Genomic DNA, 26719 nt, shown 5'->3' with positions numbered 1-26719 from the left:
TAGGAAACCCAGGGCATGCATAATTATGTACTATAGGACTACATATGTACTGAGAACCTACTTCCCCTGCCCTCACCTACAAAGAACGTCTCAGCCCAATGAGAATTACACAATGACGTTATAAATTACATGCCAGGCTTCAGTCTGATCTTGCATATTTATACTCTTAAACCTTGCAAACTACTGGTTTCTAATTAAAATTACAACATGTTCTTTCAACAACAATAACTCAGTATATAAGGATCCTGCATACCTTTTAAACCTTTCACAAGGAAAAAAAGTCAGCCTTAGTTTGCAAGTGAGTTTATTGCTTCTGTGGCTTTAAGTAACACAACCTCTTTAGAAGCAGACGGCCCCGTCAGTGTGCTGGCAGGAATGTGACACAGGAGACACGAATCTAGAGCTAAATTCGAGGAAAATTACAGTGTGCAAGCCCCAGTTCTCAGTAAAAATAAGATTCTTCTCAAAGATAAGTACAACCTCTAAAGTGAGAGCCAAGTCTACCTAACACTGGTGGGGAAACTCTTGCTGGGTCTCCAGGGAGAGGTGTTGCCAACCTTATGGGCGCTTTACTGCCCCTCATCACTGCTGCTTCAGCCTCACAGAACCAAGTGGGAAAGCTTCTGGCACTGCCTATACAGCACAAAGGAATTCATTCCTTTGCTATTACCACTTCAGGGCTGAGGGAATCCTCTTTTTTCCTCACGTACAGATATTAAATGTCAGCATCAGCAGTTGGTGTTCAGCGGCCAACGCTTGTCAGAGGGAACATCTCGGTGGTCATTGCCTCAGCCTCGGCAGGAGAAGCAGGGCGAATGCAAATGCAGGCAAAGTCGTATATTGGCCAGCTTACCAGCAGGAAAATAACCTTTAGCACTATCCACTGCCTGGAGCTCCAGAGGGGGATGCCACCTGCTCAGAGCAGAGGCTCCTAGGAAGGCTGCTGGAAAAGGGTGCCACAGCCATCCTAGGAGGAATCGTGCACTTGGGAGGGGTTCCTACCAAAAGACACTGTGCCACAGGGCCCATGGGAATTGCCTCTTTTGGGGTAACATGTGGGAGGATGCAGCCTGGGGAGACAGAATGAGGAGAAAATGAACAGCTCCAGCAATGACGACCCGCTGCAGGGATGGTGGATTTTCACTCCTGCAGCCTCCACACGTTCGTGGTGCAACCCGCAGGACAGGGAGGGCAGACGAGCACCCGCGGTGCTCTCGCCATGCTGTGGTCGCCAGGGTCCGACCCCCATTCTGCTGGCTGACTTCGCTCCCGTTTGCCCTATTACCGCACCCTCGGAGTGGGGCGGGCAGACAACGAGGTGCAGCAGCTCCTTTCCCCGGCTCTCTCTCCCTGCCGGGGCTGTCCCCGCACACCGCGGACGAACGCCGCCAGCGCATCGCTGCTGCTGCTGGCACGGCTCCCTCGGGGCGCCCGGCGACACCGTCCATCACTACTGGTTTACAGCCGGGCTCCACTCTCTCTCTCTCTCTCTCAAAAAAAAAAAAAAAAAAAAAAAAAAAAAAAAAAAAAAAAAAAAAAAAAAGAGAGAGAGAGAGAGAGAAATTTACTTTTCCCGCCCACGCAGCGATGCTTAATTCAGGGAAAATAAAATCCAACAAACCCACACTCCGCTGGCTGCGCTCCCCCGCTGCCCGGCCCGCCGGGAGCAGGTGCTCGGCGCTGCCGCCGCCCCAGACCCCCCTCCCGCCGGCGGCGGCACCTTGCGAGTCATCCCGGCTCCCTCCCCCCGCCCCGGGCGGCCGTCGGGTGTCGCTTCCCATTTCACTTGGAGATATTTTCGGGTGGCAGGAGCCGCCTCGTCATTTCCGCCAGGAGAAAAAGACACCGGCGCGGCAGCCGCGGCCGCGGAGAGCCGCGGGAGCCGCTGGGCACGAGAGCGGGCAGAGTGCAGCCGGTCCCCGCTCGCCGCCGCCAAGGACCGACCTCTCGGCGGGGCCGGGAGCCGCCGCCGCTGCCCGCGGGCTCGCGGGGGCGGGAGGCGTCGGAGCGTGCCGCCCCCTTCTCCCCCTCCTCCTCCTCCTCCCCCTCCCCGCCGAGCCGGCAACATGAACTGAAATCCCCAGAGAGGCACAGAGGCGGCGAGCGAGCGAGCGGAGCGAAGGCAAGCGGGGATATAGCGGCTCTCTCCTCCTGCCGCCGGGATTCCGGGCAGCGCGGTCCCTCCGCCCCGCACAGCCTCGCCCCGAGCCCGAAGAGCGGCGGCCGCCCGAGCCCCGCGCCCCCGAGCCGCCCATGGCCCTCATCATGGAGCCCGTCAGTAAGTGGTCGCCGAGCCAGGTCGTCGACTGGATGAAAGGTGAGGAGCGGTGCCGGGGCCGCGCGGTGCCCTCTCCCATCACCCCCCGCCCCGCAGGTGCGGGCAGCTCCGCGGCTTCCCCCGCGCCGGGATCCCGCCTCCCGGCAGCGCCGGTGCCCCCGCGCTTTGCCTGGGTTGGGAGGGGAGGCGGGAGGCCGTCGGGGCCGCGTCGCTGGGGCCGGGGGCCGCGCTGCCCCCTGCCCCGGGCTCAGAGCGGGAACGGCGGCTGACGGTCCCCGGCTGTCCATAGAGCTGGGGAGGGGGCCGGGGGCGGAGGCGAGGCTGAGCCCGGGGGAGCCCGGGGTGCTCCCGGGCGGCGGCCGCGGTGTGGCCATGGAGCCGCCCCCGGCCGCCGAGGGACGCGGGGAGAGTGTCCGGCTGCTCCCGGCGGGTGCGGCGCGGAACGCCTCGCGAATGAAAGTTCAGCCGAACGGGCGGCACCCGCCGGTGCTGGGGCAGGCACGGCTGGGGCGGGCACGGCTGAGGGAGACACGGCTGCGACCTCCCCCGCGAGGGGGGGCCGGGGGTCGGTCCGTGCCCTCGGAGGTGCCGGGGCTCCCCCGCTGCCGGGAAGCCGCCGTGCCGGGCCCGGGGCCTCCTCCGGCCGGGCCGGGGGCTCCGCGAGTCGGGCGGTCGCCGTCCCCTTCCCCGGGGCTACGCTTCGAGATCCGTGATGGAAGGGAGCGCGAACAGCCTGGGCTCTGGGCTCAGTGTGGTTGTTCCGCTGCTTCGCTTCTTTCGCTCCCTCACCTGTCCTTCCCTCAAATAAACTCTGATGGGAATAAAATTTGGACCTTTTGGAAACGCTTTCTATTTATTCTCTGTGTATGCCATTCTGGTATGCTGTAGTGTGGAAAGGGATTTTGTTGTGTAGTTTTTGTATGTGTGTGGGGGGATTTTCTTATTACCTTTAAGTTAGGCTGCAGCTGTGTTTTGAATAAATCACCATCTAGTGTTATATATCTTTATATAAAGATGGAATGACCGGATGGGTACAAGTTTTGAACAACTGCTACATTGTGGGAGTTCTTTATAACATGCTGTGTGCTACCAATGTGACAGTTTCATCATCCTTAAAATTTCAGGCATATAGCATATGTTTTCAGTTATTCAATGCTGGCATTTATAGCTGGCGAGTTGTAATTGCATTTAGTTACATACATAGTTTTGCACTTTCAGAAGCATTCTCACTCTGTAGAATGACAATTGAAAAGAATGATGTAATACTTCATATCCTGAGAAATTAATAAATATTAATAAAAAAACTTAAAGAAGGTACAGATGATCAGTATTAAGAGCAAACCATTTTCAACTTCGAAGTGTTTTTACAGCAATTTTAGATTCCAACATTTTTACTTCAAAATAAAAAGATTGTGTGGGACTTCTAATCAGTGTCTGAGATACCTTCCCCATAATTTGGGGAATGCATAAAAACAATGAATTTGCAGATAATGCATTTTTAAAACACCTAAAAAATGTAATGCATCAACTACTTTTCATAAATGACAGGTGAAGTGCATTGCATACTCTGCTTTTGTATTACATTATTATAAAATCAGTAATTTGAAAAGAACAGGCTAAATGGTAGCATTAGAAATTGTGCTGCTGGATAAGGGTTTGTAGTTGGAAACCTAACACTAGAGCTGCAAATCTTTTAGAAGTAATCGTGTAAACTTTACCAAAAAAATAAGGCAGTTACTGCAGTCGTGCCCACTTTGTAATATGAAGCCTGCTTTTTAGTGTGTAACCTGTTTTTTCTGGCAAGAATGTTGGATTGTTTCTCTGGAGGGCTTTGATTTTTACGGAGAGAACGTATCTATGTTGCTTCATGGTTCTGTTTCTTCGTTTTGTATTCTGTGCAGCATGGGCGCTTTCACTTTGGCGATGCAAGGAGATAAAGCACCTGCCTGTGACTAGCACTCTTGGAGGAAAAGCACTTAGGGAGCCACTCTAGTTTCAAAAGTTGAGCCTGGAAACGAGTATGACCAATAGCTGGGGGCAGGTTTGCTCCTGCCTGATGGGTCACACCGTGCTGAGTTTGTGGGAAGGGTGGTAGGTGGATAAGGGCAAGCGGTCTTTGCTGCAACAACTTTGTTTTCCTTACTTATAATGTGTGGTACTGCAAACATTGGTATTGAAATCCATATGAAAAAATGTTCTTCTGATGCTTTAAGTGCTTTGTTTCCAGCAAATTCTGTTTCTGAAAGTCCCCCAAATAACTTATTTGTGTTTTAAGAGATACCCAGGACGAGTTTGATGAATAAAACATGAATGTGTCTGTCATGAGAACTTTGGAAGGAGTGCAGTAGTGGTCTCTGTATTAGCAGCAGCCAAGTCTGGCTTGCATAAATTACATTAAACTTCGAGACGTGAGAATATTTTGCTGACTTACTGGGCGTTATTTCACAGAATTATAAATGTTAAACTTGGTTTTAACCTCTTCCTTGAAGTGCCCTTCTATGTCATATGCCTGCTCAGAGCAGCTCTGTAAAGAAAATTCTTCCAAATAGATTTTGATGTTCAAAGCAAAATCTTTCCTGAAAAAGTGAAGTCCTACCAGTCAACATTGTTTACAGTTATCTGAAAGCAAGGGGAAATGAAACACGTTAGATTTTATTGTTCTCAGTGTTTTTGTGATGGTCTTGTTGGTATGACCTGAACATTTGCAGTAAAAGGCCTCATCTGGAATTCTTTATTTAGGCAAAAGAACCATTACCTCAGTGGCATTTTGCTCAGAGTAGTGATAAAGCATTGGGCCTGAAATTATAAGATGTGAGAAATTAACATGGGGAAAGTATTTCTACTCAAAGGGGTTAGATGAAAGTGCCAGTCCCTGGGCTGGATGTCTGTATAGGGAACAGCCTCAAGACTGAGTATTCATGGAATAAATGCAGTTTCTCCAGTATCTTGTCAGTTTTTAATTCCTTGGCAGACACATTGTGGATCCTTGTAATGGGCTAATGCCAGTGCTGCTGAGTACCTGGAATTGGTTATACAAATATGTAACTAACCTAAATTTTGACTGTGAAAATCTGTACAACAAGAAGTTGTGGACCAAAGTACCAGTTAAAACTTTGTAAGTGAAAGGGACAAAGTGAGGAGAGCCTGTGTCAGATCTGAGTTTTTCCAGGGTTTAAAGTGAACCCAGAAGAGCAGCTGTCATAGAGCTGGAAAAAGCGTAGATGGATTAGCTCATCTCTCCCACAGGATGGCATATTGTACGTGGAGGATAAAATGAGTATTTAAATCAATTCAAACCATGTATTATTGTGCTTTTCATATATTTAGTACTCATTTTAAAGGTCCTGTATGGATCAGTGAGATGAAGGTGTGTCAGCCACCTCCTCTGCCTCCCCTCTGGAGGACATGTGGATTTCACTGCTGGGTCTCAAGTCGTTGACATGTTACAAAGGCGTTGTCAGGCGTCATGGCTTTCACTCAGGAGGGGAACATGCCAGATGTATTTTAGATTTCTGAGAATACTTAAAGACACTCAGTTACTTACCAGACATGAGGATGTTTTTAACTGAGTCTTCTAATCTAACTTCTTTGGTCTGAGGTTATTGATGATTACTATAATTTGATGAGGGCTTGCTGCTTTTAGCAGTGTTTGGATTTTAATTCAGTGCCAATCTCTCACTGGCAGAAACTGTTCTAAAAGGCAATCCACCTGAAAAAAAATTCGATATTACTTTATCTAACAAAGCTTAAATATTTATTTTTTGCTTGCTGAATGACAGCTCATAGGGCTTACATGAAGATTGTACAGCGTAAACTGTTGTAATGGTAGTCATACTCAAGAAGCTGACATCTGAGGCATGGGGTTGCCTTTAAAGGCTTCTAAATGCTAAGGAGTAGGGGCTTTTAACCTCTATAATAGTCTACCCTGCCAGGGTTTAGAAGGATGCGAATATTTAGAAGGACTAGGGGGAGAGAAGCAGAAATACGAATGTGCTAGCAAAGTGAAAGCAGAGTGCAAAAGTTCCCCATCTGTATGAGTGAATATTGCATGGGTTTGAGAGCTGTTTCTGTCTGCTGTTTGTGTGCTGAAGTTCAGGTCCCTTTTCAGTGGCACGTGTGTTTGCAACGTCATCACAGGCTGCCAACAACCGTGCTCCACTTGGTGTGGTGGGAATTATATGTTATTCATCAGCAAAATGCAACAGTTTGTGGGAATGTTCTGACACTAAATACGACAGTACTTAATGATGATTTAAAATAAGTATTGCCATGGGGATCCTCCTACTCCTGTTCGTGCGTGTGTGGAGCCCTAGGACTGCTTTGGCGTACCCAGGTTCTGCTGCAGTTCCTGAAGCATCAGTTAGCAACAGGGAAGCTCATCAGCGAGGTCACAAATTCTCTCACAGCACTGGGATCCTGCAAATCCCAGGTCTTTAAAAAAGTAAGGGTGAATCCTGCGTTCAGGATCACTCTCAGACCAACCTCATTTTTGGCCATGGCTTTCTCTAAAGACTGACTTTCACTGGGTTTAGGGGCGAGCTTTTTCTGGAGGGGAGGATGGACTACAGTGTTACAAAGGCATGTGAGCACCTACTTTATGTTAAAGAGGAGGTGTGATTCCACAAATGTATGTGCCTTATTTAGGGCTTTCAATTTTGTCCATCATTTCTATTTTTTGTTCTAGTGGTCTATTAAGTTAAAGCTTCTTTCTTATGCTACTTCCCTTCACATTGATTTTGGCAGGGCCCTTAAAAATTGTGACTATTGGAAATAATATGGAAAAGGCTGAGTTGTCTCAGGGAAAAAAAAAAAAGCTGGATGAGAGGATGAAAAACACTTGGATTCTGAAACTTCGATTCCTTGTCAAGTGTGTGTAGGTGACTGATGAGTGTCAGAATAGTCATCAACTTAATAGTCATTCCTAAGTACCATATGTGGAATAGATCAGGCATTTTACAATTTGTAAGCATTAAACCACTATTTTCTTTCTCCAATGTAAAGCAAACTAAAATTTTACAGTTTCGGAGGGTATGTGTAGTACTTCATTAGCTTTGAAGTGATGCCATTAAATGGATTTATGGGTTTTACTGTAATGCCTAGCAAAAAAAGCTGCAGAAAAATATTAAATAATGCCATAGCTGGAGTTTAATTTTGATGAACACATAACCTCTTTAATTTATGGATAGTTACTCTGTAAGAAAGTAACAAGAATTTTAGTCAGACAAAGTGGGGAACTTTTTGGAGAGGGGAGTTTATACAAAGACAGGTAGTCAAGAGTCAAACTGCACTATTCCAAACTTTAGTTTAAAAGTCTCCAGCTCTAAAACTGTATTGAAAGCAGTGCTGGGAGATCTCTCTCTCTCTAGTTTGTTTGTTTTTCCTGTGGATCTCTCAATTTTTGCTTGCCCTTCTGACATTAGGAGTTTTAGCAGTATCAATGGCCGCCACATCAATCACGATGAAATGTTTTAGAGCATCTTTGTTTGTGATTAGAAAACCTCTCCTGCCATTGTTTATCAGCAGAAAATGAAACTGCAGTTGCAACTGGGATGTGTCAAAGCCTAACAGCCGGGTGTTGCCATAGCAAAGGCAATGTTACATAAGCAGCCACTCTGCAAATAATTCATGCAGCCAAATTTTAAGCATAACATCAGAATTCATTTCTAAATTTATGATCTTTTTAGGAGGGAGCTTTCCTAGATGAGGTCATTTCAGTCGCTACTGAAATTGATGGGCTTAGCTGTGAAGCTCTTTTAGCACTGCCCATTTACACCTTTATTTTGTTTGAACATATTGTTCTATTTCTGAAACATCTGTTAGTTTAAATATGGCCTCACAATATGTTTTCTCAAGTGGTTTTTTGCAACAGTTCGGTAAAGCTCTGTATTTTGATCTTTTTCAAATTTATTTGCACAATGCAGTATATAAACCAAGGAATTTACAAATGCCTTTTCTGGTTAATGGGTGTCAAAAATGTTGCAAGGCAGCAATATAAACCAGATCACTTTTCAGATGAGAGGATTGAAATGTATACAGATGTATTTTTAGAATCTTTGCAAGTAGTTGTCTTTAAGCACTCTAACAATAATAACCCAGGCAGTTTTATCTTGTAAACCCCAAATTGACAAATGGTCTAGCCTTTCTGATCTGCAAAAGTGTAGATAACCATTTAATCTCAGTTAAGTTGCTGTAGCTTTTGATTGTGCTGTATTTCCTAGAGTCAAGTAGTAATATTTGCTACCATTTTCCAGAGGAATAAGGAGAAGCTGTTTCCTGAGAAATTTCTCCCTGAAATTTCTCCCTGTATTCAAAGCAACAAGGAGAAAGAACTAATTCTTCAAGGCTTCCACTCTGTGTAACTGCTTTTTTTTTCCCCAAGAAGTTACAATGTCCTCATTAAAACCTAACTGCACGGAGGATCACCTGTAGCAAGCACTTTCTTTCATCAGGATAACAACTTTAGATTTATAGATCCAAATAAAGCAAAACTGTGCTTTCACACTTACTGCTTAAATTATTTTCTTAAGGAATACTTTAAACCTTCGTTTTAGAAGCTGAATAGTTACCAAGAGAAATGCTGAAGAGTAAGTTCCCAAATACCTTGTTAAGAAATCCTGTCTGGAAACCCTGTGTTGGGAAATCCTGAAAGATCAGATTTTCTTCATTGGTCTCTTTCAGCTTTTCAAATGCATTTGCTTTCTCTAGAAAGATTAAGTGAGGAGATGGAGATGAATGGTATTGTTTCAGAAGAAAAATTTTGGGGGCCCAATATTAGGCTCATATTATAAGAAATTTACTGCCACACGAACCTGCTCAAAGCATTGCCAATTTGCTGTTATGAGACTGGCCTAGCAGGGCAGTTCCTCTTCGATTTAAAATAACTGACTGTCCAAGAGCAAGCACCTACTGCTCCTTGTGATGTTCCTTTCTTGCACTTGAAGGATGAAGGACTGGAAGACACAGATCCATTGGTGTGGGGCAGCCAAGATCTGGAATGCTTAATGCACATCCTCTTGTGTACACATTTCTGCCCTCCCTGTGTAGGGAGTTTAGCAGGTATCTGGGAGACAAAATAAAATTTTCCTCGAGGTTTTCAATGCAGGCATTTTTTTAATGCAGAGGGAGTCCAGCATTGTCTATAGCCAATGATTTTATAGTACTGGAAGCTTAAAAACCTACCCCATTTTGTGCTATTTATCTGCCTGATAATATTATATTGAAGAAAATAGCTGTGGATGTCATCATCTTGTAGGATGTTTGGCATTTCCAGCTTATCCTTTAAGTAGAAATTTAGGGCACTTGATACCTCAGATGAAGTGGCTAGAACAGTAATTTCAAAGTGTTTGGCTTTACATGATTAACATCTGCTACAGTACCATATGGTGGGACTTTCCAAGTAAACTATTAATTAATATTGGAGTGCACCAGAGTAAGCCTTAATTAAACTATATTCAGCTTAATATTTTAATACAGTCGGTTGCAAATTGCTGTGCATTTGTATTGATACCTTTTTCTGTTGTGTGAAGAGGGAGAAATGTTGATGAGAATTATTTGAGCCTTTAAATTAAAGGTTCAAGTAGCTTTTAAAATAAATGGTTTAGGACTCGCATCAGCCTCAAGCATCCATTGATTTAAGTGGAACGGGGTCTGTATTTGGTGATGGTGAGTTGTGAATGCTGTGGTGACTCCTCTGCTGGGCTTTTACTGGAGTGGGGTGTGGGTGGTCAGAGGTGTCCAGCACGAGCCATTTTCACAGAGCTTCAGATATTGCTGATGGGGCCGAGCCTCTGCCACATGGTCTGGTACCACTGGTGGAATCATACATTCCTCTGTGAGCTGGCCAAAATAGTCTGGAGGAGTGTTGGGGTAGCAGCTAAGGCTGTCCATGAGTGTGGGTAAGGCTGGGACCTCTCCTTGGCCTCTTGTGTTTGGAAGGATGAGCATACCCATGTATAGAGCTGAGCAGCTGGCAGGCTCACCTCTGAAGGGCTCTTTCCTCCCACAGGCAATGATTGTCAGCTGTAAAAAAGTTCATAACGTTACTGGTTTTGTTAAAATGTAGAATTTATTTTTAGTTTGGCCAGATCCACCAGCTGCCAGTAGCTGCAGCTATAAATGACTTATTTTTAAATATTTATTTTTTTCCCTGTTTTTTCCTCCTTCTTTATCTCCTCTCTCTCCTGATAATCTTCACATCAATAAGGAGGTGAAGGAGTCCTTCCTCTGTATATTGAGGCCAGGTAAATATAGGTGGGATGTGCCAGTGTTGTCTGAGTAATTCACTAGATGGCATTCTTCCCTCTGAGTCAACGCTGAAACCCTTCATGGGAATGACAAGAGAACTTAGTCATTTTAGTGAGATGCTAACCTGAAATCTTGACCAGGTGTGGTTGCTGAAAGCTTGCTTCATAGTAGAGGGAGAGTTAGCTGCAGCATGCTAATTAAATTCCATGTTAATAATTAAAATCTTTGTAACTAGATTCCCCTCATCAATATCCATTACTGACATGTGCTTGCCTTGCTTTCTTTTAATTGCTTTGTAGTTTTGTTGGTTACTTTTGTGTAGTTGATAGTTTGATTCAAAAGGTGCAGTGCTGTTCTTGTCCTTGTTTTGTTTCAGATTTTTCTGTTTGAAGAAATATTGGTAGAGGGATCTGTTGAACACAAAATAGAAGTTGCTCTCTAAAAAAAAATCTTTGGATGTGTACCCTCAACAGTTGTGAACTGCACTTGTCCTACTTTGTGTACACCTTTTAAACACTAAAAAAGTAACAATTTTCTTCTTGCTTAGTTTCACTGAAGTGTGACTGGAGGCTTTTTTGTGAGGTATCCAAGAAGTACCTTCTGGAGTGTTCAGCGTTGGCTGACTTCTGGCTGTCGTGTTTATTGTTGTTTTATCATCATGAATAGAACCATGCACCCTTTGTCTCCATTTCTCTTCAGAGATCAAGAATGGCTGGTTTTGGTAGACTTTATTTTATTAGAGCTAATACAAAAAGGACCAAAACCAAGTGTGTTAGTCTGTTTTTATTTTGGTAGTCCACTTCTACTTGTTAGTAAAATTTTCTATAAATGCAGGATGACAAAATGGTCCTTACTGCTTTTCGAGAGGTGTTAATTATTTCAAATGTTGCAGTTTTCAAATATTTTCAAATAAAAGTATATGATAGTTTAACCTAGAATGTGGAGGCTTAATGTTTCTTAAATTTCTTTTAATGTTTTTGGATGTAGTGTTGAGTATTGTGCCCCACAAGTCCTCTTGAAAATACCAGCAGTCTGTAATTTCACTGTTGGATACTGGACTTCAAAAGCAGATGTAGTTTTTGTTGCTTCAGTCATTATTTCATTGTGTGTTTTAAACTGCCCAGGTCTTAGCTGTTCAATGCAGTCTGGGGTCAAAAGCATGTTTCTGGAGTTCTGATAACTGAGTCCAAGAGCACGGTGTATAATTTGTCATGCTCTGCTTGTGGATTCCAGAGTTTCAGTCTGGAAGTGTAATCCTTGCACATAAAAAATTCCATGTAAGTGTCAATCTGAACTTTTGAAGGACAGAGGACAGATTATCATGAGAAAAAAGAAGACAGGTCTATGACAGGATTCCTCATTTTTGACAGTAAACTCATTTTTTAAAAGAACTGGATAGTTCATAGCTTTCAAAGTACTCTTTTAATTACGAATGCTTTAGCAAACTTCATTACTGAGAGAGCATTTGGATTCCTAATGAGTTATGGTGAAGCTACTGTTTGCAAGTATAGAAAGTGCAATGTATATGTAATCATTAAGTTTCTGTATTTCCTATGATTACCATGTTTTCTTGTTGGTTTGATAGAATTTTTTGGATGTGTTTTTTGTTGTTGTTCTTGTGGGTTTTTTTTCATAAATTTGTTTTGGTTTTCCTGATGTATCTTGCTTGAATAAGACAGCTGAAGAGTAGTGGCAATGAAGAGGTGGTAGCCATCTCACGGAATCATAGAATTATGAGATATCTCTCTGGAGATAATCCTGTCAACCCCCCTGCCAAGGCAGGGTCACCTGGAGCAGGTGACATGGGAATGTGTCCAGCTGGGTTTTGGATTCCTCCAGAGAGGGAGACTCCACAACCTCCCTGGGCAGTCTGTTCCAGTGCTCTACCACCCTTAATGTAAAGAATTTTTCCTTGTGTTAAGGTGGAACTTCCTGTGTTTTAGTTTATGGGCGTCGCTTCTTGCCCTATTGCTGGGCACTACTGAAAACCGTCTGGCACTATTCTCTTGGGCCCCATTTCTCTTATGGAAATGTCAATATTTGAAAATTGTTTTGGCCATTTACCAGTCCAAGGTCTTGAGAAACAGTAAAACAAAAATTACTTTTCTGTGAAAATCCCATGTACTGGGCAGTATTTGCTAGATGAACAAAAAATTAAATCTGTTGCAGAGGTCTAAAGGTAGTTTCTTTTCAGTTACTAAAATTCTACAAAGTTAGTTTACAAGGAGCTCACCAGTATTTTGGTTGATCCATCTTGTGCAGTAAACCCCTTTCCTGTTACTTCTTTGGGCATCATCTAGTTTCTGTCTTGAATCTTACCTGTTGTTGTTGAGCTCACTGTAAGCTGTGCTGAACTATCCAATTATGAACTGGAGGTAACTAATGCTAATGAGCTATGAATGAATAAACCTAAACAGACTGGGCAATTAATGCCTGCCTCTGTTACCCGGGGTTTCATGGTATTCCTGACACTGTTGCCTTCCAAAGTGGGGTGCAGTGATGTGCTGTAGGTGGCTGCCTGGGCATCCAGCTGCTGTGACTGTGGGACAGAGGCTTGACTCTGCAGAATGGCATGTCCTGAATGTTTTTCACCTCTGCAGATCTGAGCAAATTCCTCTTTAGAGGAATGAGTGCTCTGTTTAATAGAATAACTGAAAATAGAACTTCAATATGTGACAGGTCCCTTCAAAAACTGAAAAATTAATTAAAGTTTGTTTTCTAGTTCAAGAGAAGGTAAAGATGAATACAAACTTCGCTGCCCACTCGGTTATTAAAAAAATATTTTAAAGACATTTACTTTACAAGATGTTTGTTTTTCAGTTGGCAGTATATTGTAGTCTGTGGGAATCGTGACATTTTAGATTCAGATGGAAAATGAACATCTTATAACTCTTCATTTGTTCATGTACGAAGTCAGGCAGGATGAAATAAGACCTAGAAACTGTAATATTGTCATTTCATTACATTTTTTAGCTTTGTTTGTGTTCAGCAATGTGGTGTAGGTAATTGACTTGTATTTATACTAAGAATTTGAATCGTAAACCCTAAGCCTTTCCCCTGTTGTTTCATGCTCTCAAATACTATGAGCAGTTTCCTGAAGAGTACTGTTTTGATAAATCTGAATCAAACTTCAAAAATTACCGTGAGACCTCTGAAGGCAAAGGCTGATATGTGTTGGGATTTAGACTCAGTCAATGGTAAATTTTTTTATAAAATTACAAATGTATCTAATTGTCTTTTGATAGAGTCTTTGAAAGTGTTATACTAGGTCACAAACTTGTAACTCAAAGTTTTTGAGTTCAAAGTATCTCAGTAATGTCAAATGTTAGGCCTGTACTCACTAGAAGAAGGAAAGTGGCTTCCAGTTTACAGTAATTCAGAAATGGGCATAGAAGTAGCTTTTTGGTGGCATGATTTTGGTGTTTAAATCTGAAGAGGTAATTTTAAAAATTTTTGTTTTGTTTGCTTGCTTTTCTTTTCCTTTTTATTTTTTTTTTTGATGCTCACTCTTTTGGGATTTTTTTTGTCACTGTGGAGCCGCTCAAAATAATAGTTTAATGGTGAAATTATGCCATGAGTGGTGAGAAGAATTAATCCTTGTAGATTCTGTAGAAGAGACACCCTTCTTAAGTGGAATCAAGCACACTAATAACAATTAGCTTGACCTTTTGATGAGTTCTTAAATGTGCTTCTTTCAAAGTTACTATCACATGACAGATGGGGAGTAAGCTAGCTAGGAATTCCTGGAGGGGTCAGATATGGTCAGCTATATATATATAAACAATTGTCTGCCTGACAATTTGGGGGATTTTTTCCCCCTTTTTTTCCCCTTCCCTTAATAAGGCTTTTTGCTGTGACATATGTGACTTAATATTTGAGTTTGCTCTGTGCACTCTAATCCAATTCCTTTGTTTAGTCAAATAAACGTTTTTTTTTGTTTTGTTCTGAATTTTAGCTATTGGTTTCTGCATTAAATGTGCATATTTAATTAGGATATGTTATTAAAGATTAGATTCTCACAATGGGATGTGTGCCAGCTCATGAAATGAAGTCATGCTTGTCAGGAGATAGTAAATAATAAGCTTAGGAAGGTTTAAAAGATGTGTCTTGCAAAACATTAGCCCCTGTAATGAGTGCAAAGTGGCAACAGCACATAAATATCAATTGTTTTTCTCCAGTGGAGCCGTTTGAATATGAGTTTTCTTAATTTGAATTAAATTTTCTTTTGCCAGTTTAATGAAACAAGCAAGATGGGATATTTGTCTTTTCAGAAACCAGTTTCCCATCCCAGAACAATGGCTTGTTTTGAATTGAAGGGGAACAATCCAGCATTCATGCAATATCTTGTAATCTCTGTTCACAAAACCACTTTAAGAAATAAGAAACTGCTGTCCAGTGAATCTCCATTTAGCTGCAAGGATGTGTCTTGGATTCCTAGCTTTGCTTCCAGGACTGTCTGTATTTTGTTCTTCATTTTACCCAGAATCCTCTAATAATCGTGGGTGCTAGGGCTGGGAGCTTAAATGTCTGTCTCTTAAATGCCTTGAGCGTCCTGGCTGGTGTGCCCAGGGTGGCATTGGCAACAACAGCATCTGGAGGCAAGGATGTGTCTGTCTGCATCCTCATTTGATCAGACAAAACTGCCTGCAATCATGCCCTGTGATCTTAAATTCAGGCCTCTAATTTCTCTCTTCAAGTGCCTGAGTCCCTCTGCTTGGGCCTGGGCAGACTAAGTCTTCTGCTAATAATATGTGCAGTGGGCTTTCTGCGGATGTTTTTGGTGTTGCCCTGGTGCTTTGGGGAAGGGGAGCAGCTGGCACAGCCTTTCTTTGGGCTGTACCTCCAGCCCAAAGCAGAGGGGAAGATGGGAACCTTATGCTGGAATGCAATTGTCTGATATGGAAAGTAGAGTCCTTTAAGTGGAGTGGAGGAAAAAAGGTCTACTGTGCACACACACATATTCTTAGTTACTTTTTTTTTTTTAACATTATAAAATAGTGTATACCCGATATGCTGTGGGTACCATGCTACCATTTTTTGCCAACACACAAAACATTGGTACTCAATACTGGAGGGACTTAGAATATTCTACAGTAAATTTTGCATGAAACTCTTATCCCAAGTGTCTGAAAAGTTATATAAAATGGTCCTTTTTGCTGCTGATGTTTTTTTCTCTGTGCTGCTGGACCCCCTTTATTGCTGGCGTTTCTGGGGAGTTATTGCAGCAGCAGGAGAAGGGGCTTGCTCATCATCTGCTACTTTGGTGATACTGCTCTAGTTCCTCCTTGTTACAGGGGAGGGAGAAGGTTTATTGTCTTATGTCATCTTCAGTTTTGGTGCAGTGAAGCATTTCTAACTGACTGTCTGCTTTTTTTAATGAAAGAAATTTGTCTTGTAACAGCTTTATATGCCCAGCTAATTAAAACCACTGTTATATTACTTGCCATGTATCCTCTTTGTTAGGCAGAAATTGTTTGCACTTTGACAGATTAATTTCTTGTTGATATTAGTTTTGTACATGCTGATGTCTTGGACTCATATAACTTAGAAATAATAAGGTGTTTTAAATACTGGCAAATACAAAGTTTTGTTAATCATTAACACAGAAAGCATTTTCAGTCTTGTTTATCTTGATAAGATGTGGTTTGTTCTGCCTGTGTGAATGCCTCTGCCTTATGGGGAGACTAAGCTGAGTGACCTTTAGTTTGATACATCAAGCTTGGGAATGTGTTTTAAATAAAGAAATGGCTACAATGCCATAATCCTTTTCTAGTAACCTTTTTGAAAGGAAAAATTCTCTTTTTTAGTGAAGAGGCAGGATTGTCTATTCTTTCATAGGCACTCAGTGGTGGCTGATATCTTTCAAATTACTTGAGACCTTGTATGTTTGTTCTGTGGTATCCTCATTGCAGAGCTCTCATTTCTTCCACACCAATCTGAGTGTGCACAGGTGGGACTCAAAGACTGCTGTGCTGCCTGTCACTCCTGATTTGAGACTGGAGGTCTGAGCAGCTTCACCCTCCTGGGCAGACTGAGCCACCTCCTAAACAAACCATACTTTTCCTCCTATCTTTTTCCAAAAGCTGTGGGGTGGATTGAGGATTAACAACCTCATTACTTTTGTCCCTGCTGTCAAGCAGTCCCTTGAAAAGGTTTTTGGTCATGATGATGCAGATTCTTTAGCACACTGAAGAGTAAGAAAGTCATTATTAGTGGCTTAAAATTTCACACGTGAGGTTGGATTCTTTCTGCAAGTACAGGAGTCTTAAAAATTAAGACAAACCACCCTCACCTGCCCAAAAGTAAGGGATGGGGTGGGTTTATGTAAGCTCCTCTCTTCATCTCCGAGTGAAAAGGGTGTTGCAGCCTGAATGGCACCAGACAAGGTGAAGTAAATAATTGTGTAGGCTATTTGGAGGAAAAGGTCTGGTCACCCAATTGCTCATACTTTTGGCTGAGCAGTAGAAGCCATCACATTTTGCTATCTGAGTCACCATTATTCTGACTGAATGTAGGAGAGAAGAGATGTTTGTAATTCATAACCCACTATGTTGGAAGAGACCTGGAGCCAGAAACCAGCTGAATGGGTGCCTCTTGTCTTGGACTCTGTAAGATGTAGGCCCTGTATAACTCTGTCACATGTAAAAAGAGAAAGGCAATGTATGAACAGACAGAAAAAAAGGTACTGCAAATTTTTTGTGTTATACATGTTATCTGCTTATTTTAAGCAACAGGAAGCCCTTCAGTATAAAATTCCTGCCTGACATAACTTATAGGTCTGGTTTGATCTTGCACAGCACATATTACTGTTACATTAATAAGTGAGACACTGGAGGACACATTTGTGTTGATGGAAAAATATACCACCAAAACCTAGTTCAGCAGTTCCTTGAAGCTTTATGAGAAATATCAGAGCTGTGACAAAATACTGGTACGTGGTGTTGCAGTGGCTATATGCTGACTCTGCATCCTATTAATTCTAAGAGCAGGTGGGGCTTCTGTACACACTGCCCAGTAAGTCACCACTTGTGTCGGGCTGTAATAGGGCTTCAAGGATTTTTAAAAGTGCTCTGAAGAGAAGAAAGTGTACCAGATAATTTGGTGAGTCTGTACAGTATGTTCATGTGTCAAAAGAAGCTCTAAATATCAGCTGAGGTCCTCAAGAGTACTCACTACTAGTAATGGTAATAAGTGCTGACATTCTGGTAAGCTCTAGCTTTTATTTGCACCAGTATTTGAGATGTTTTTTAAATGAACATTTTAATGGTATTTATGGACTTTCTCAAGGAAAATTTAAAATACATTATCTTACAGTTTGAGACAAAACTGTTTCTGAGTTTGCATAAAAGAAATTATGATACTAAGATACCAACACTGGTAGGAAAAGCATCATGACATAGAAATTACAGAAAAGCAAAAGTTACCAATGCAACATATATAAAGGATACACCAATTTTCTTGTTTTATTTTCTAATGGTAAAATAACGTGACAAATGCTTATGACATTTACCATAGGCCAAAGGTGGATTACAAGGAAGGGCAGGTGGAGATGCTTTCATACTCTTTGTAGAGGGACTAAAAGAAGGTCCTTCTCTTTGGCATTATTGGTGTGAACACTGAGCTGCTGATGTGGGAGCAAGGTGAGAGTAGCAGGGTCACTGCTGGAGTGGCTCTGGTGCTGGCCAGGGGGGCATCTCTTGCTAAAACCCTGAGTCTCCCTGCAGCATTTCTGGGTTATCATTGATGTGATCAGCAGGGGCAAGTTGCTGGGCACGTGAGACAGGCCTGCATCCAAGGAAAGGGAGCAAGAAAGTCTCACAGTTAACAAAAAATTCTTTCAGGTTGGTTGATGTGTAGTTGGCAGGGGGAGGGTGGCAGTGGTAATATTGTGGTTTTATTTGAGTTAGGTTCTGAAATTAGTGAGTACCCTTGCACTGTGCGGAGCAGGGGGAGGTGAGAGCCTTCCCAGCAGGTGGGTGTGAGCCAAGGCACCTGCTAAGACAGGTGGAAGACATTCCTAGAGGGAGTCACTCTGAGTCACCAGTGCTTAAACCAGCAGGTCTGGGATGTTCTGATTCTGACTCAAGCCAAGGAAAAGAGTCAAGTTTATTCGTTGCTCCACTGTGTAGTGAGAAGCTCTGTAACAATTGACAGTTCTGTTATGTTTTGAACACTCATTAGCACTTCAGATTAGCTATTAAAGGACATGAAACGTTTAATCACCATGTCTTTTCTTGTTAGCAGTAGTCACTAGCAGAATGCTTCTAAAAAAATTGTAATTAAGTGGAAAAATTGTACTTTAGCAATTTTACTTGGGATGCAGCAATTTCAGTCATTGAGATTACTGCCCTGAGGAAACTATGCTTTCTTCTCCCTTAAATAATGGTTTTAAACTCTTGAAATAGCAGCATAATAATTCTACATGTCATTTTGAAGCTGAGAAGATCCCCTTTTACTGTCTCTATATGTTTGGGCATTTCTAGTGTGTGGTGCAAAGGTGGAACTTTCAATCATGATGGAAACTGCTGATTTCTCATCTTCCAAAGTCTGCTATTTAATGAAATATAAGCGTGATACAGCAGTTTTCTCTAGCAGTGACACATTCATTGAATTGCTTTTCTGTTCCCTAATACTAGTTAGGTCTTAAAAAAGCTATTTGGAATAGACTTCTGACTAAGTTTAAGAAGGAGCTCCCTTAATTATAGATTAAAGGAAAATTTATAAGCCTCAGAAATCCTCAAAATTTTGAAGCACAGTCTTTTATAATGTTTTCAGCTTGATATTCAAAAGGTTTCAGTAAAATAAAACAGCTAGTTCTTTCAGGGGCCTGTAATTATAGGACCTATTTCTTAAACTGAGATATGTTTCTTTGCACAGAATCAGCATTTAATCAAAATAATTTTCATATAACTACTTGTATTCTAGAAGTACAGAATATGTGAAAGATAAAAATAAGCACCCATTTTTAATAGTATGTTCCAGGGAACTCTGAAGGGAATGCCATGGAAAATACCAGGGAAACTTTGCTAATTAACCCCTGTCCTTCCCTCTACTCTTCTAAATATCCCAGATCATTCCCAAGCCCTGTCAGGAGATGTCTTCACCATGCATGTGATGACTGTGCTGACTTCTGCCAGCTGTGCTTTTTAGGAGCATGCAGCCAGCTCTGTACCTAGTGATGTGTGGTGTGGCATCCCATGGCATCCCATGGAGGAGGCAGCTGAAAGGCTGGGTGAAAGCGAGAGGATGGGGCTGTGGCTTCCTGCAGCTTCTCCCCTGGTCCTGAGGGGAGTGGGTGGCTGTTCAGCATGGGCGAGCTCTGAGCAGAGGTCTGGGGGGTGTGGGGAGAGACAGGGCATGTCAGAAAGCATTTTCAGTCTTCCCCAGATGGAATGGGTGCAGTGAGGGACTCAAGGTGTCCACACTGCAAGGCATGGACAGGAGAGGAAGAGCAGTGGGTTTGTACAGTGAATTTGGGGATGAGAGAGATGTGACTTGGGGCTGTTCCTGCTGGCACTGAACAGTTGAGACTAGGCTGAGACATTCATTTTACTCTTTGCCTCAGCCAGTCATGGAGAAAGAGTGAGTGGACTGCAGGTGATGACTGCTGCAGTCAAAGGTCTTGGGAAGAACTGAGATTCAGGAAAAATAGACATTTTTTTCCTATATATGCTGAATGGTAAAGTTCTCTGTGAAACCTGACAATGTAAAATAACGCCTTGTTACGTTCTTCCTGCATGCCAATATGGGGTATATTTTTCTGCTGGCATTTAGAGGATGCTGAGTCATGAGGACTGGGTGTACAGAAGAAAGTCATCTCCTTCTCTCTGGAGCTTAGCTTCCTTCATACAGAGATAGGGAAAACAACCTCTTTGCAGGTCTGGCTCAAGTGCAACCTTACTAAGAAGTGGGGATGGTGACAATGGAAAGTAAGATGCAAACAAGAAAATGTCAGTTATTATACTAAAAAGAAAAACACTTTTGTGGGCTTGACAATACAGAACATATTACTTTACAAAAGGGAAGAAGGATTGTATATGCTGCACAGCTTGTAGAACCCTAAAAATGCATTTATCCTCGGCAAAGCATCTGAAGGTGTCAGAAACCATAAGATGTTACAAGCACCTCACAAGAAGACATCTGGGACCCTGATTCTTGAGATTTCAGTGCAGCTTTAGGCTGGAGAGCTTGTTCCTGTAGACAGTATGGTAGGATTTGAGATTTTCTGAAGAGATGAGATTAAATCATTGAAGTTTGATTATCAGGTGTTAATGTTCAAAACACTTGCAGATTTTTTTTCCTAGTACATTCTGTATGTATTCTATTCTAACAACTATTCTAAGACATTCTGGTTTTCCATTCTGTAACATAGAAAATTCTTGAAGACCACATTCATAAAAAGTTAGCATTTAATTATTTTGCCAGTATCAAAGCTAAAATGAAGGAACAAGTCAGTAGGCCTTATAGTTGTATAAAACTGTATCTGAGTTAATTTTGGAATATATTCTATAATCTAACACTGTCTAGTAAAGTATGTTTAATTGGAGGGCTTTTAAAAAATATTTCCGAATGCTGGTGCTTTTGGGATTTTTACAGTATTTTGAGGTAATGGCATTATTTTCTGAGAGAGACTGTGCATACTTAGTCTGATATATAAATCCCTTCAGCAATATCAATTAAATTATTAGCACATGAGTAGCTCCACAACTTTGTGCTAGAACTAAAGCTTCATCACCTAAGAAGATGTGCAAACTCACACTTACATAAAATGTTAGTATGATCTGTGTTAGTTTCAGTAGGAGTATTCACTGTCTGGAAGTGAAAATCATGGATGCTCTCAGAAATGAGGCCCATATTTGAGAACTGCAGTGTAGCTGTGGCTCATAGACCTTAAAAAGCTTGCTCTGGGGATTTTCTGATTTTGACTTTTTTATTTCTGCAGCTTTAGTACTGCATTTGTGCTAGCATCTACCATTCAATTTGCATGTAGTTGTTCCTTAGTTACTTTATTGAGGTTGGTATGTTTCTGGGTTGCCAGTAGCTGTGAAAATAATGTAATAATGAATAGTTCTGTGAAACTGCTTTTGTGCTGGCAAGGACCTCTGTTTTATCTGGGATGAAAGGTTTACTTTCTGGGAAGCTAAAAAAGCATTTGTTTATTATGCCTGTACCCTCATAAACTTCTTCTAGTTGCTCTCCTCCAAGGCATTTTAAAAACATTGCTTTCTCATTGGTTTTGTTTAATTGCTTTTAATTGTTTTAAAATGTTTAGGGATTCACAGAGTGGTTTTTGGTTTTTTTTTCCCTCAAGATGGGAATAGACTTTGGGAGGATTTAGAAAGTGCGATTGCTGCCAGCTGTGTTAGATATACATTTAAGCTTGCTAATTTACTTGGTAAAGTTCTTTCAAAACTCAGAAACTTTAGGATTTAATGATTTAAGTTGGGCTGTGAAAGCCTCTAATCCTCTGTGTCCAAACTAGCCTTCCTCATCCTGTGCACAGAAAGAAGGGAGACGTTTTGGGATGGAATTCAATAGCATCAGGCCAAACACTGAAAGATTGTTTGCACAGCTGTGCCTAAGTGGTGACCAAACTGTTAAACAACCTAGAGGGGAGAAAATGAATAGGAGTGCCTGTTGGCCAGAGGAATGAGTTTCCTGGACAGTGCTCAGGACGCTATGAAGTCATTGCACATGCTGGGTCAAGGATTTTACCCATATTTTCCCCTTGTGCTTGGGAATACTTCATGCTTTGCTTTTTCATAATAATATAATTGGCTTAAAGCATCTGAACAAAATTCTGTACTGACTGACGAAGGATGCACTGTAGTGTACTTACCTTTAACTTCAATTAGGGAACCTTTCCCTGCCAGTAAACTGATTCACTGATGTGAGAGGAGACAGTGCCTGTATATCTGTCTTGCTTCCTTGTAAATTGTAGATTATGAAACTGGACTACTGAGCAATAATTTAATCAGTGGCATCAGAAGAGCATTAAGCTCCATTAAATGTTGGGTCACCATCAATGTCAGATGAGTATTAAATTAGGGCTTGCAACTTAGTAGTACTCATCCAAAAACACAGTCCTTCAGTTCTTGGCAAGCATATAACAGTTTATTATGAAACAGATGCTTCAGAGCTTAACATATGACTGAAGTGTCAAGTTGTATCAGAGAAGATGGTCCCAGCAGTAATGGTGATCAGACTTTGTGAGACACATGTTAGCAAACCCTCAACCATGTGGGTTAAAATTATTTCATTAACAGCATCTCCTGTTGAATGCTTGGAGGTCAAAACACTGCTCTGCCTGCCAAAGACTGGCTTACATAATTCTGTCTGCAAATGGTGGAGGTGCAGTTCTCCTGACAAGGAGGGAGGATCCCCACAGGCTGCTCACAGTTTGAATTTTTATGTAGAGCAAACACAATTTTCTCTCTGGTTCTAGTGCACCACAACATTGCCAGCTTGGAATTTGGAAGATGCCTTTGATGCCTCTATTGCTAGTCATGGATTTTCCAAGTGACATCAGTGAGGTGAAGCTAGTAATGCCCATTTAGGTGCTTTGCTAATGTCAGCAGCAGCAGCCAAATCTTTGAGGCTCTTGTCAGTCTGCTATACAGCTCCTGCCACTTCGGAAAGCTGTGTGCTGCAGGAGATGCTGACCTTGGAGCTGTGCAGGGAGAGAGAAGGATGAAAAACGGATACTTGGATAAATGTTTTTTCCATTCCTGTTTACATGGAAAGATTACAGGGTGGAGCTAAAGAAGAGAGGGAGTGGGTTGACCTGGGAGAGTAACAGATGTACTGAGGAGAATTTTTCCTGGTGATGGTGCTGGGAAAGGAATAAATGAGAGTGATGCTGATGTAGGAGGAGCTTACCTGGTCTTTATGCATGCTGTAGCTCAGTGGTAAGATGCGTTCTCCAAACAGGAATCTGAAGAGGATAAGAGGATCTCTGTTCCCCTCTGCTGAAGATGGTGCTTATGGTTCTTGGAGAAATTTTGCATGTGGTTAATATCTTCTTATCTGATGGTAACCATAAGTTGGCAACATTAGTCTTATGAGCACAATATTGGGGCAAGATAGTTAAAGGAGTGTTACAGTTTGGTTTTTTTTTTTGAGGATTGCATCACTGGTGCTCAGGTGTTGCCAACTAATTTTTTAGTGCTGTGCAGAAACCATAGTGCTTTTATTTGTGGTAGTGGACTGCAGATGAAAATGCTGCAGTTTCGGCTGAAAACATGACAACTGGCTGGAAGGCAGTGGTCTTCAGGGATGAGTCCTGTTAATTGGCTGCAGGAAGGGCTGCCTGAGGTGATTGAACAGTGTGTTACAAAACCACTCCAGTCAAAAGTCTCCAGAATGTCCTTCTGCCCACAGTTTTCACCCTAACATTTGGGGTTCATTTGCTTGTTAAAAAGTACTGTCCTGAAAATCTGCATGTCCTATGTTTCTCTTTTTAAAATTCTACCAATAACTTGTTGAAATTTTGATGGTAATTATTTTTATAAAGCGTCAGATATTCTTTCAATTTTCTAGTTGTCTACTTATTACAGTTCTGAAACTGGCTGTTATGCAGAGAAACAACTCTGAAGGGAACTTCATCAGGGCAGAACCTGTCATGAGGAGAATTGCACCTTATCTTAGGCATTAAAATTGTCATTTCCTCTCTACCAGAGCTTAACTTCATTCATGCTTTAATAATAAAAATCCTGTTATTTCTGAAATAGTTCAAGTTAGGAAAGATGTTCTAAAAGAACTGAAAGTTTTAAGGTATTACTGTTTTTAATGGGGGATGAAGTAAAACACAAGCACTATCATGCATTTGATGCAATGCAAGATCAGAATAAGCTGATAGATACATAATTGGGATTTAGAAATGGTGGTGAAATTTTGTGCTTCATACCTTAGAGAAACACAAACTATGTCTTTTCATACTTGGACATAAAGATGTCCTCTCTTCAAAAAAAAAAAAAAAAAAAAAACAACCAAAAAAAACCCAAACCCAAAAAACCACTCTAAGTCTCACTCAGAGTGTTATTTTTCAGTGAGCCCAGAGAAGTTTGTGGCAGGTAACAGGGACAGCAATTTCTTTCAGTTGTTAGCAACAAGTAGGAAGCCATGCAAAGTCAGCCAGAACTAATATCAAAATAGTAATTATTAACTCATTCATGTTTTACAACCACTTGAAATTATATCTGTCTAACCTTCTGTTTCAGGTATGTTTTAAAAGTTAAATATGGAATAAGGACTGTCTTATACAGTAGAAAAATCAATATATATAAAAAGTCCTATTAAACTCAGCAGAGCGAAAAGTCAGTGGTTTTTTTCACTTTGTTTTTGTCTTTCTTTAATTTTTTATTTTCCTGGCTTTTGATTCGGCATGGATGAAGTGCTAACAAAATACATAGGATATTTATACTGTTCTCTTATCACTTTTCAATTTAAATAATGCTTAAATGGGTAGGAGATAATGGAGCAAGACCAGGAAGTATACTACAGTTGGCTATATCCAGCTAGCACAGGAAATGCTAAACAGCACTTAGCATAAACCTCCTGCTGATGTCTTGTGGAAATGGGCAGGAATATCCATAATCAGTGCTCTTTATCCCACACTGAACTAATACAAGTATTTGGTTCTACCAGTCAGGGTTACTGCAGAATAAAGGATGAAGATCACAGAAGAGAAAGGCAACCTCAAAATTATGTCAGTGGTAAAATTTCACCCGTTTTGTTTTTGTTCTTTTTTTCCCCCCTTTTATCTGATAAGCTATGGCAACAATAAACTAGAGCTGCAGTTGAACCTCAGCGTTGGTTGTTCCCATGCCTTCCACGTGCCTTTGTCAGGACAGCTAAGGGAAGTGCAGGAGAACATCACTGCAGCTTGTGCTGCCTTCTGGAGGGCTCTGTACAAGCAGAACTCTCAGTGGCAGGATGTTTTCTGTGACGTTCCTGGCCTCTTTCTATGTGAATTGCTTGGGAGGGTGAGTGTGGTGTGCATCTTCCACCTCCCCACAGCCAGTTGTCAATGTTGCCTGCGAGAGCGGAGAGTGCAGGAATTTCAGGTTATTCATAGGATTTCCCAGCATTAGGCCTCTGGATGGGTGAAGTAAATGTGAGTGTATATATGTGCACTATAAAGTGTTAGTAACACTAAATGACAGCGTTTTATACAAATGTGTTTAGTGTGTAATACTATTATTTAATTAATTACCTAATCCTGTCTTTGGGAAGGAAGTTTAGGGATTCATACCATTAATTTAGTGCTATGCAGTTAATAGTTAAAAATAAATTGTTATTATTTTTGTGTGTGCACATGTTACTTTCCATGTGAATGTTCATTTCATTTTCCTGGGAATGTAACATTGACAAGACTTGAAAGAGACTAATATGTCGCTGTAGATTAATTCAGTCTTTGAAGGGTCTAATTCCTAGTTACAGCTTTTTGCTCATATGGATAAATGGTACAAGCAAGTGATTATGTAAAAGGAGAAACTAACTAAAGTGTAGTTTAGCTTGTCACTTCTACATATCTTTATTTTTATTTTTATGTACTTACAACCTCAGCAAAACTGATAACATTATTTTGGAAAGTATATTAATAAACAAAAACAAAACCCAACAGACATATTTTGCCATGATCCAGTTGTGTGGTTTGCATTTCCACTTTATAAGCTTGCAGTTCATGTTGTAGATTTTACATATGGAATGTATTCATCACTTCTGATGAGTGAGAGGAAGAGTGTGGAAGAGCACACATGTAAAGTTATCCTTGCCTATTCTCTTATGTAAAGCTCTCTGCTTTGGATATAGTTTGAGGCAGACTGTGTTAGCCAAGAGGCTTCAAACCAAAATATTTTTACTTCTTAACATATCTTTGCATATCAGAATGTAATAAAGCTGTACTTGCAGGACTGTTTGTTAAGTAATTTGAACATATTCTGTCCAGTTATGGTTGATGTCATTAGGGTTCCCTCTTAATTCAGAAGTCCTTCCTGAGAGGAGGCAGATAGAGCCAATGAATGCTGGATGATTTTGCTGGTCGTAGGAGGAAAATCAAATATAAGGGAATGAAGAGTAATTTGAAGCATGGATGAAGTAATTGTATAAGTACTCCCAATCAAACTTATATCTTGTCCCCTGTTGTTCTAGAGAGAGGTTCAGTGTAAGTGTAGCAAAACTACGGAATTGCTCCCG

At 41.5% G+C, this 26719-nt stretch overlaps 2 protein-coding genes across 9 annotated transcripts in view; one reads left to right on the top strand and one right to left on the bottom strand.

Annotated features, from left to right (window-relative positions):
* Positions 1-287: 287 nt before the first annotated feature.
* LOC135293399 (uncharacterized) lies at positions 288-1781 on the bottom strand. The gene is made up of 2 exons (XM_064407499.1): positions 1622-1781; positions 288-1486 (listed from the first exon to the last, which is right to left on the bottom strand). Exons 1-2 carry the CDS (start codon positions 1779-1781, stop codon positions 999-1001), a joined length of 648 nt encoding a protein of 215 aa, XP_064263569.1. The 3' UTR covers positions 288-998.
* Positions 1742-26719, top strand: part of CNKSR2 (connector enhancer of kinase suppressor of Ras 2) — a 205561-nt gene continuing 180583 nt past the window's right edge. For 2 of the 8 annotated variants that reach the window (XM_064407492.1, XM_064407494.1), the window contains exon 1: positions 1749-2317. In XM_064407492.1, coding sequence (XP_064263562.1) covers positions 2254-2317 — 64 coding nt within the window. In that variant the 5' untranslated portion in view covers positions 1749-2253. Of the gene's footprint in view, positions 2318-26719 lie in introns of all 8 variants that reach the window. The other 6 variants (XM_064407495.1, XM_064407493.1, XM_064407491.1 and 3 more) reach the window with 6 other exon arrangements.

The sequence above is a fragment of the Passer domesticus genome, chromosome 2 (assembly GCF_036417665.1).
Source record: "Passer domesticus isolate bPasDom1 chromosome 2, bPasDom1.hap1, whole genome shotgun sequence".
In the NCBI taxonomy this organism is placed as follows: Eukaryota; Metazoa; Chordata; class Aves; order Passeriformes; family Passeridae; genus Passer; species Passer domesticus.
Note: the sequence above shows the minus strand (reverse complement) of the source record. Positions and strands in the feature narration are given on the sequence as shown.

What these genes read in the sequence shown, in the direction of transcription:
- LOC135293399 (XM_064407499.1), bottom strand. Translation starts at nt 1,781, where the DNA reads ATGGGAAGCGACACCCGACGGCCGCCCGGGGCGGGGGGAGGGAGCCGG. An exon ending in GCGCAGCCAGCGGAGTGTGG is followed by an intron (nt 1,487 to 1,621) that starts GTTTGTTGGATT and finishes TTTTTGAGAGAG; the next exon opens with AGAGAGAGAGAGTGGAGCCC.